Raw genomic sequence first — 9,587 nt, forward strand, 5'->3', positions numbered from 1 at the left:
ATTTGAGCATCATGCAAGTATCAAATTTAAGCCCAATTTGTTACTCCGCAGTAATGAACGTGGAGATGCCTTACTGTGCAGTAACAGTGCATGTGTGGACTGACTAGTCCCAAGTCAGTCCACACATAGCATTAATATGCTTTAATGCCTGTCTTGTAGATGCTAGCCTATTCCTACTTACATTTTAGTAACGTAAATTTAAGCCAGTGTAAATGTACGTGTAAACATGCCCACTGCCTATGAAAAGAATCTCTATTAGTTTAGACACAAACTAAATCAGCCCTCAGATCAAGCCATTTTTGAACTCTGGGAATGCCTGGATCAAGATCAGAAGTTTGCTGGTGGCCCTAACAGTTTTAACAGTCAGAATCAAAACTCTGATTCCAAAGTGTTCTTCGCTTTGGAGGAGTTCTGAACCTCCCCTAAAATCTGTGATTTTGGCACTTACCTGATTTTTAAGATTGTTGTCATAGGGTAGATTTATTACAAACACTCAGTGGGCACATCTACACCTTCATTAATGTACCTTTGATACCACTCATTTAGTTTACTACTTCCTTAATAAAGGGCTAACTAAATGTGCAGTACTTAAAGTTACTGCACATTAGTAAGTGAATGGTTATTTAGTGACACTTACTTCACATTAGCCTAATAACACTGCACAGTAGTCTATTAGCATGGTTTTTGCTGTGACACGCTACTGCACAGTGTTATTAGGCCAGTGCACAGTCAGCATCTCGTGTAAACGTGCTCAGTGTTAACTTGATTCTATTGGAATCAGTGATAGAGCTCCCCATTACAGCAAAAGGAAAGAGAGCGATGCTATACACTTTTGAAAATCTCATCCCTAAGTACCAACAAATGTTCAAACATCCATAGATGCAAGTCAAAAACAATTCAGACAACCGTTCTACCCTTTGACAATGGTTTAGAAACTTCAAGAGATCAGACTTCCTTGTGAGACTTCTGAGACTTCCTGTTACTGATCAAGTTAGCAAGGGAACATAAGCTCAGAAGGCCATATTTGCCACATGTGAAGATGGGAAAGGGATTTTCAACAGCCTTAAGTGACTTTGGTAGCCTTTGGTAGTCTGGTCTGGCCTATGGGGGGAACTCAGAGTAGATACTTGGGGGAGTTCTTACATTGAGAAAGACAGAATTAAAGACCCTACTGATGACCAAAAGTTCTAGAGGCCTTTTTGAGTGTTGCCTGGGTAAGAACAACTTTGGGACCTACATGGGGAAGACCAAGTTTGGGAGGTCTAAAAGAAAGGAATCTTCTTAAAGGTGATGATTTGAGCGTTTGGTATTCTGCAGTCAGTGAAAGCTCAGTCTGTAGAATAACATTTCCTCCACAGCACTACTGACATTGTAGAAATGGCATGTTCTAGTTCAGGGATCAGATTAGGCTTTTATGATTACAGCAATATAGTCCAAAATGAACGTATCAGAAAACTAGATGAGGGGGAAATAATGAAATAATAAAATGACTTGGAGTCTGCAATGAAGGGGGGAGACCGGTGCTTGGCTTAGGGCTTTGTTTTAAGGAACCCTGTTTGACATGCATATAACTGATGACAAAAATGTACCCTGATCATGATCTGTTTTTATGACTATAATTTATGCTTATTTCTTCAAGGTGGCAGAGGAAGGGCCAGATTGTTCTGGCCTGTGATAGCACAAGGCCAGGGGCTGATCAGCCAAGCACAGCTATTTCATGAGTTTCTCCCTCTGCTGAAATAACAGAATATAATAATCTGTAAAGAGGAACATTTTTAAAGAACTATCCTTTTCCAATTCAAAATCTCTTTTTTGTGTAAATGCTTCCCTGTATTCATTTGCTACCTTTTCCGCATTCTAGAAGTCATGATCCCCAAACAGCAAACTCATATCTGAGAAATCTGAACTTGATAACAATTCCACTGAGTTATGGGCCTTTTCACTTGCTCTGGGTCATATGGTACATGGGTGCAGTGAGGAAATATGTTAGTTACAAAAACATTCATAGATGGTTAATGTTTTTAGGCCTGGAGAATTGCTCAGATGCAAGTGATGGTCTGAAGGCAACGTACATGTGCAGAGCTAGGCAAATGCTATACAAATGTACTGTTTTTAATAAAAAGAAGAGGGGGTGGAGGAATTTATTTCCAAGGTACCTGGAATCCCTGTTGTTCATTTTTTGACACTGTACATCAAAACAGGGAAAGTTGTGTTAGTTGTTGCATAAACACATACTTGCATGTGTATATTTGTGCAATTGCAAATTTGCATGAATTAACTGGATATGTTCTGCATAAGCATTTTGAAAGCACTTTTTGCGTTTGGAAGTTACTCCACTAGTGAGGGAGAAATAAAAACATATCTTATGACTTATGCGATCAGTCACATGACACAAGGAGTACGTTATGCATATTTTGGATGTGCTCATACAAACCTTTCATTAGATGAACCTGAATAATAAAACAATTAGTAAAATTTGAATTTTGCTTCGGGATAATTCAAATACAAAAGGGAGCTAAATTCACTGTATAAATGGGTTGTTATTAATAGTTTACCCAGCTGTAATCAAGTGATTAAAACAAACATAGTCAGTTTAGAAAAGGCTTACACCAATAGGCTTGTAATGATAACAGATCTGATCTTTCTTTACTTTTCGATATCTGCTGGTCCCGTGGTTATAGGAATTAAATTTCTAGCAAACATTTTTCGATTATTTCATACATATAGAGAATTTAGGACTATCTTTGTAGTGGGTCATAACCAAACTTTCTCAAATATGGGAATTCAGACAGCTGGTCACAAAGTTTCACACATTAAATGTGGGCTATTCCTTCTCTAAGACCCTGATAAGCAGGGTTGATATACATTTATGTCCTTTTAAAACTGGACTGGAAACAGCACTAGAACTTGCATTGTAAAGGACTACTCTTATATTGCACACTATCCAAATTATTATTAATTTAATATTTGCTAATATTGGGGCCCCTAGTGGCCATGTTTGAGATCAGGGTGCCATTTTTTCTGGGCAGGATACAAACATTTAGCACTTGTCCCAAAGAGCTAACGATTTTAATACAACACATAATCAAATGGAAAACAAAATTGCACAGAAAGCCAGTAACAGAATGTGGCAGAGAGCACAGGTCTCCTCCATCCCAGCACAGTACTTTGACTTCTGGACTCCACTTTGTCTCTTCCCATATTTTCTTCTCATCTGTACTTTCAATGATTCTGTTGAAGGCTACTCACAGATTTAAAGTTGCTATAGTTGTAAAGAAAGCATTAGATATTAGTCTTGACTGTTAGTTTTGGAAAGAGTAGCTCAAAATATTATGTAAGTAAGTAGTTCAGATGAAAAGATGTCTCAGTCTCCCCATGATAATCATTTTGGCCAGCTGTTTCTTTGCAAGGAAGATAGCAGATTAATCTCAACATGGAACATGGATTTTAGAGCCTGGCTGGGATTTTGCCTGTTTGTTTTTATGTAATGTTGCTTTAGGGAATCATTGCCTTGCTTGTGAGTTATTTGATAGTCTCATTCCTGCCAGACAGTCTTGCAATAATAGGTTGGGGGGGTGTTGGTTTTTTTTTTGTTTGTTTATAGCAGGGCAATCCCACCCTGAGAAAGTTCAGTGTCTTACTACATCTATCAGGATCATGCTTTGCAGTGTTTTTTGATTTCATGTTGAAAGTTCCTTGTTTACCCTAGTGATGAAGTAAAATGTGTCAATTTAAATAAGGTATTGTCCAGAGTCAAGTTATTGATATTCTGAGCTGTAATGAGGAAATAGGGCAATCCTCACATTATATTAATTACTGTACCTGAAGACCCCAAGAACGTTTTCATTGGGAAGAACAGCAAAATCCAAATACTGGTACTTATCAATTTGTACTGATATTCGGTCATTCACATTTAGGTACTCCAGAAAAAGTTGAAAGAACTCCTTGTAAATCCTTTTAGAGACCTCATTTGATGTACACAGCGTGTTTATTGTTTGCCTTCTGGGATCACCATTCACAAACATCTGCAGTTTTATGTCTATTGTGTCGCCTGAGCAGTTGTGTATATTAAAGTTCAAGTGGCAAAAGATCAAGTAAAGGCCCTGTGTCTGGATCACTGGAATTCCCTCGTGGAACTGGATATCTTGACGAACACCATACTCAGTCCATTTCAGCTCTGTATTATTTGGTTTTAATGCTAGAAAGAAAAGCAGCTGCATCATTGAATGAACTACCAGGATCCCACAGTCTGAGAGATATTAATTAAACACTGAACTGAGAACTTGCTGGACTCATTTGCTGGTAAATAGTGGCCATGTATTTTGTGGATCTCCATAGGAAACACCAACAGTGGATCCTCCGTTACCACTCTGAACCAGCCAGCTCTCCACCATACTATGGAGGCAGCTGGGAAACCCACCCAATACAAACTAATGCAGTCAAGATGTTTCCTTGAACATTTGGATTGCAAAAGAATAGCAATACAGATATACATGCACGCAGCTTTTGTGTTCATCAGCATTTAAAGACTGCTATTTCTCAAAACCAAAAAGGATTCATTCTTGGGGGGCAGGGGTGTCGATGAACTCACACACCCCAAACGTTTCACAAAACTGGATCTCTCCCTTCCACCCTCTTATATCAGGCACTTAATTGAACAAACAACCTCAAACAATTGTCAATACAAAATGGTTTGATGGAAAATCTTAAACTGGCTTTATAATTTTTTTATTTTTTAAAAAAGCTTGTGTTACTTGGGCTTATTCACTGACCTCTCATGTATGCAGCAGCTGTCTTAAATGGAACATTCTTTAGGATTCTTAAAAAGAGTTCTGAATCATTTCCTGAAAGAAACAAAAGAATAAATAATCATTCTGTTTTAATTTCCACCATAAGTTTACTACTAGTTTTTATTCACTGTCATCTTCTATGTCACACTGTCATAATCAACTGCCAGTTCTCCTCTCCAAGTAAAACGCCCAGTTTCCATAGTCTTCAACACAGTATTACTTCTCTAGGTTTCAGTTGTGGTATATGCACGCTCAGTTTTGTAGTGAAGTGGACAGATTCTTCCTCGGCTCAACTCCACTGAAATTAGGGGAGCTGCAAGTGTAGCCCATATTTGTAATGTTGCTAGACCCCATACAGTTTGAATTCTCATTTGGATTCCACAGCCGGTAGGCCAGGGTCAAAGTGAGGGAGGCACATGATTAAAATACTGGTTTCAGAGGTGGAAGACCTGGGTTTAAGTCCCTGCTAGGGGCAGATCCAGGGATGAGGTGGTAGAGCAGTCACATCCCTCCTTCAACTACTGCTGTTCCAAGGCAACCAGGGTGCAGGGGGAAGCTCAGATCCACTCCTGCCTTGCTCCAGTTACAGGCTGCAGGGAGCTGCTGTGCAAAGAACAGAGGTGGATGCACAGCTTCTACCTTCTAGGGCCTGCTCTAAGCCAGCAGGGGACACCTGGGGAGGGGAGAGTTGCCAACTCTGACCGAAGCTATTCTGGGAGATTTTTTCCCCCCTACATGACATAATGTAATTAATTGTACTGTTCAGCCCATTCACAATATCACTCTCCCAGATTGCTTTCAATAGTCACCAGGAAATGGATGCTGATTCCATAGACTCCCAGCCAATCAGGGAGGGCTGGCAACCCTAGGGGAGGGGGAAAAGGGGGCAGACAGAGAGCAGGCACGGGAAGGAGGAAGCTGTGTGCCACCACCACTGCCCCTAGCTGGGCATGGTGCTCCCGTCACAGCTGCTCCCCTCAGATGTAGCAAGGCAGGAGGGGCTCTGGGGACAGTAGGAGTGGTAAGTAGGTCCCCCCCATTATATGTCTGCGCCGTGACCAGCTCCCCAGTTTTCCCTGCCAGCTGAGGGTCTCCAGCCATGCCTCCCCTCCACGGTAGAAGGGTAGTGTGTCACACTCCCTCTCAGGAAATCCTAAATCTGCCCATGGTCCCTGCTCCAATGATTATTTCATTATTTATACAAAGTCATTAATGAAGTACTGCTCTTTCATGTAGACAAGAGTATACTTCTGTAAATGGGACTTAAGCATCTCAAACTTGGATTCTTAGGAAGACCTTAATTTATATTTTATAATTAGGGGGGGAAAAAACATAGGCTCAAAGATCCACGTGTGCCTTTTGTTGACCACTTAGACCTGAAGGCTGCTGGTGGTTATACCAGACAATACAATTTTAATTTTATAGAAGTGTTTTCAAACATAGTGATAGTGAAAGAGGAATTGGTATTCACAGTGCAAGCACCTTAAACCAATCCAGAAACTGAAGCTGTGGCAGAATGTGTCATGGGAAAAGTCAGTGAAATCCAACAAAATGTGCTTGACAATTTTTACTTATAAGACCTTTGGGTTCCCTCTCTTCTACTTCCATAAACCACTCATTTGCCATCAATAAACCAAAATTTACTTTCTCCTTATTATCCTATCAGAAATCACAGCTCTCTCATCATGATGGACCAGTACATAGAAGGTGGAAGACTTTAAAGGACTGACTGTAAAGAGGGCAGTAAACTTTTCAGGGTCCGTTACCCATTATAAATGGTGCAGTGGGTTCCTCAACTCTATTAGGTGATTCTTCCCTTCCTATTTCCTTTTTCCACCATCTCCATCAGGCACAGTGTGTTTGGTTCTTTCATGATGAGGCAATGAGAAACGGATGCTTTACAAGCATGATGCAGTGCTACAAAAGTTACGCAACAGAGTTTTTTTCATGAATGCTACTGGAGATGAACCAGATACTGCGGCCTAGAGTACAGTATTTCTTTGGCCCGTTCCTGAAAAGCAGGAGAACAGATCCCCCTACTGGTTGAAGGGAGGTACTTGATGGCTGAGTTCAATCACTATTGAAATGATTGAATTTCACACTCTAGCAGTTTGAAATCTGCTGTTTGTAGGCTTAAACTCCCTTAACAAAAGACACTTTCATGTATTATCCTCTTATTGACATCTCTGCTAATTTTCATTCCTTTAAGCATGTAAGGCGGAAAGATTTTGCATCTCTCCTTTTTGTGTACCTGCTGTGAAGGCTTTTGTTAACACTTGGGTGTAATCAACCAGGACAAATATTCTAGGAAATATATCTCAGCGTATCATTAGTCAATATATCCAGATGGATGATTGCTGATTTCATGTTGCGTTGTCTGCTTTTTGTCTGGACCAGTGGTTTTCAAACTGGTGTCTGCATACCCCCTGGGGATACATGGCTCTTTGCTAGGGGTGCATGCCTACATTTTATTAATGCTAGTAGAGCTTCTGATTGATCAACATGCAACGAGTATTGTGTTGACTTTGGTGTCAATATCATTCCTAAGAACTGAATAAGCAGGGGCATGTTGGGTGTAGGGGATACGAACAACAATATTTTGCAGGTAAAGGAGTATGCGGCTACATTTTTTTTAAATCACTGGTCTAGATCACATAGAATTACATACGGCATAAAGAAAACACCTCTTGGTTCTAAGACAAATATGGAAGGAGTGTGTCTATTGGGATGAGAGTCAAGGTTTCTTTATCCTATGTTTTAATCCGACCTTATGGAGCCAAATTCTCCTGTTTTAAGGGAACTGTGCCATTTTGCACCAACAGAGAATTTGGTCCAAGATTTGCAACCTCACACAAGTCACTTAAATTGTCCAATGCCTTAACTTATCCTGGGTAAAGCAGGCATCATTTTTTTGAGGATCATTATAATATTGCCAAGCGCTGTGTTCATTTACAACAGTATTAAAGCTAGAGTAGCTCCACTGCAGTTGATGTAGTTACTTCCAGTCAGCCTTGCTTTTAAAAGATCATAGAATTATAGAAGATTATCAGGGCCTGGGTCAAGTGGGGAGCAGTTGAGTAGGTATCTGTAACCCTAGTGACTGACCAGGTGTATACATGCATATCCTTCAAGGGTCAGGCAGGTTATGAATGTATGAATGAATGTAATGAAATAACACTAAAAACACGGAGGCTAAAAATTGTCAAGCAGTAAAAGGGAGTTTGGGGCCTTTTGCACAAAAACAGTTAGTGGGATTTGGGAACCTAACCTCCAGCCAGAGGAATAAATCTCACATATCAGATGTTCCTCTCACTGTTTAATACAATTGTGACAAGTGTTGGGATCTACGTTCTCTACAAAAATACATGCAGTATAGAAAAAACTCCTTCTGAAACATATTTTATACTAACAATCCTAATAGGATTAGATCTTTAAAAATGTTGCCTAGCCTGCAGAAGGGAGAACAGAATTTGTTTTTTTTAGGAAGTCAGTGGGATTTACTCTACAGAACAAAAGAGAAAAAAGCCACAAAAAACAAACCAGATGAAACAAAGAAGCAACACCCCCCCCACCCTCCAGCTCCCAAACACACAACCAAAAAAATAAAACAAAACCCAGCCCCCCCACCACACACACACACTCTGCTGCACAGCTTGACATTTAAATCTCCATCCCTGCAAGTTCTGCTGAGCTGGCAAAAAAAAGCTGTCTTGACATAAATAACCTAATCTTTCAAGGAGCTGTGTATTTCATGAGTTATGTTCATCTCTCACAATCAGCTCTGAGCTGAAGTGACTGTACCTTTTGTTTGCATGCCTGAACTTGCCTTCATTGACGTCAGCAAGTTTTAAAAAAAATATTTATTTGGTGACATCAGCTGTAGTTCTGAGAAAACTAGGTATGGAAAAAACAAAGCCTAGTTGTAAATAAGCATTTCCTGAGCTTATGTGGCTGGGCTGGGGCTGCTTACAATCACTTTCCACTTTTGCTTCTTTTGTTAATTGTTCTGGTCCACACAGTAAATCAGCTGTAAGGAAAGTCAGGGGACAGCCGTGATTGTAAAACCAATACAAAGATGTTCAACATTAGGCAGAGATCCATGTGCACTTTCAAGCCTCTGGCCAAATCCTCTTCCTGCATTGCTTTTAAACCAAAGTAAATTATACTAAGCCGGAGGCCACAGTCTGGGGCTAAACGTTGAAAACCTTTGCAAGCTGCATTCATGCCCTGTTTGACTGACGGAACTACAGCACACTGTGACAGGAGGAAGGAAGCCCTAAATGGAAGCCATATCTAGTATTTCCAAAGAAGCTATTTATGTCAGGAGAGTCTCAATATTTGTACTGTCATTACTACAATTGCTGTGATCAGGTTAGATGCTAGCATTCAAGGGAATCACTCCTCAGGGATGTGATATCTACCTGCCAGGTGCAGCTCTTTCCAGACTACCTAAGGCTCCCTATCTGACACACCCAACAGATCTGCTGTGTCCAAACCTTCCTATCGTATCCTGGTCCCCAACATATGAGGAAACCAGAAGTAAGCAACAAGGTCACAATGCAAAATTGCACATAAGGACTTGGTGGCTTGCATGGGGCATTTGACCAGTGTTTCCAGCCTCTGGAGGCTGGCGCACTGGTCACCTGCTCAGGGGTACATGCCGGGGGAGCACAGGACAGCAGTCTGAGGAGGGAGAACCCCTTTGGCCAAGGGGCCGGGTCCCAGCTGCTGTCCCATCTCTGTGCCCAGCACTTCCAGGAGCCAAGAGGCAAGTGGGCTGTGGGCTCCCCACCAGGC

At 40.9% G+C, this 9,587-nt stretch overlaps 1 protein-coding gene across 1 annotated transcript in view; it reads right to left on the reverse strand.

Annotated features, from left to right (window-relative positions):
• Window positions 1-685: 685 nt before the first annotated feature.
• The window catches only part of TNFSF8 (tumor necrosis factor superfamily member 8), a 27,967-nt gene continuing 19,065 nt past the window's right edge, over window positions 686-9,587 (reverse strand). The window contains exons 3-4 of the mRNA XM_019510289.1: window positions 4,773-4,844; window positions 686-4,198 (exon numbers count right to left, since the gene is read on the reverse strand). Coding sequence (XP_019365834.1) covers window positions 3,810-4,198; window positions 4,773-4,844 — 461 coding nt within the window. The 3' untranslated portion in view covers window positions 686-3,809. The remainder of the gene's footprint in view (window positions 4,199-4,772; window positions 4,845-9,587) is intronic.

This window comes from Gavialis gangeticus, unplaced genomic scaffold, assembly GCF_001723915.1.
Source record: "Gavialis gangeticus isolate Ggan-Ray unplaced genomic scaffold, GavGan_comp1, whole genome shotgun sequence".
NCBI classification, from domain to species: Eukaryota; Metazoa; Chordata; order Crocodylia; family Gavialidae; genus Gavialis; species Gavialis gangeticus.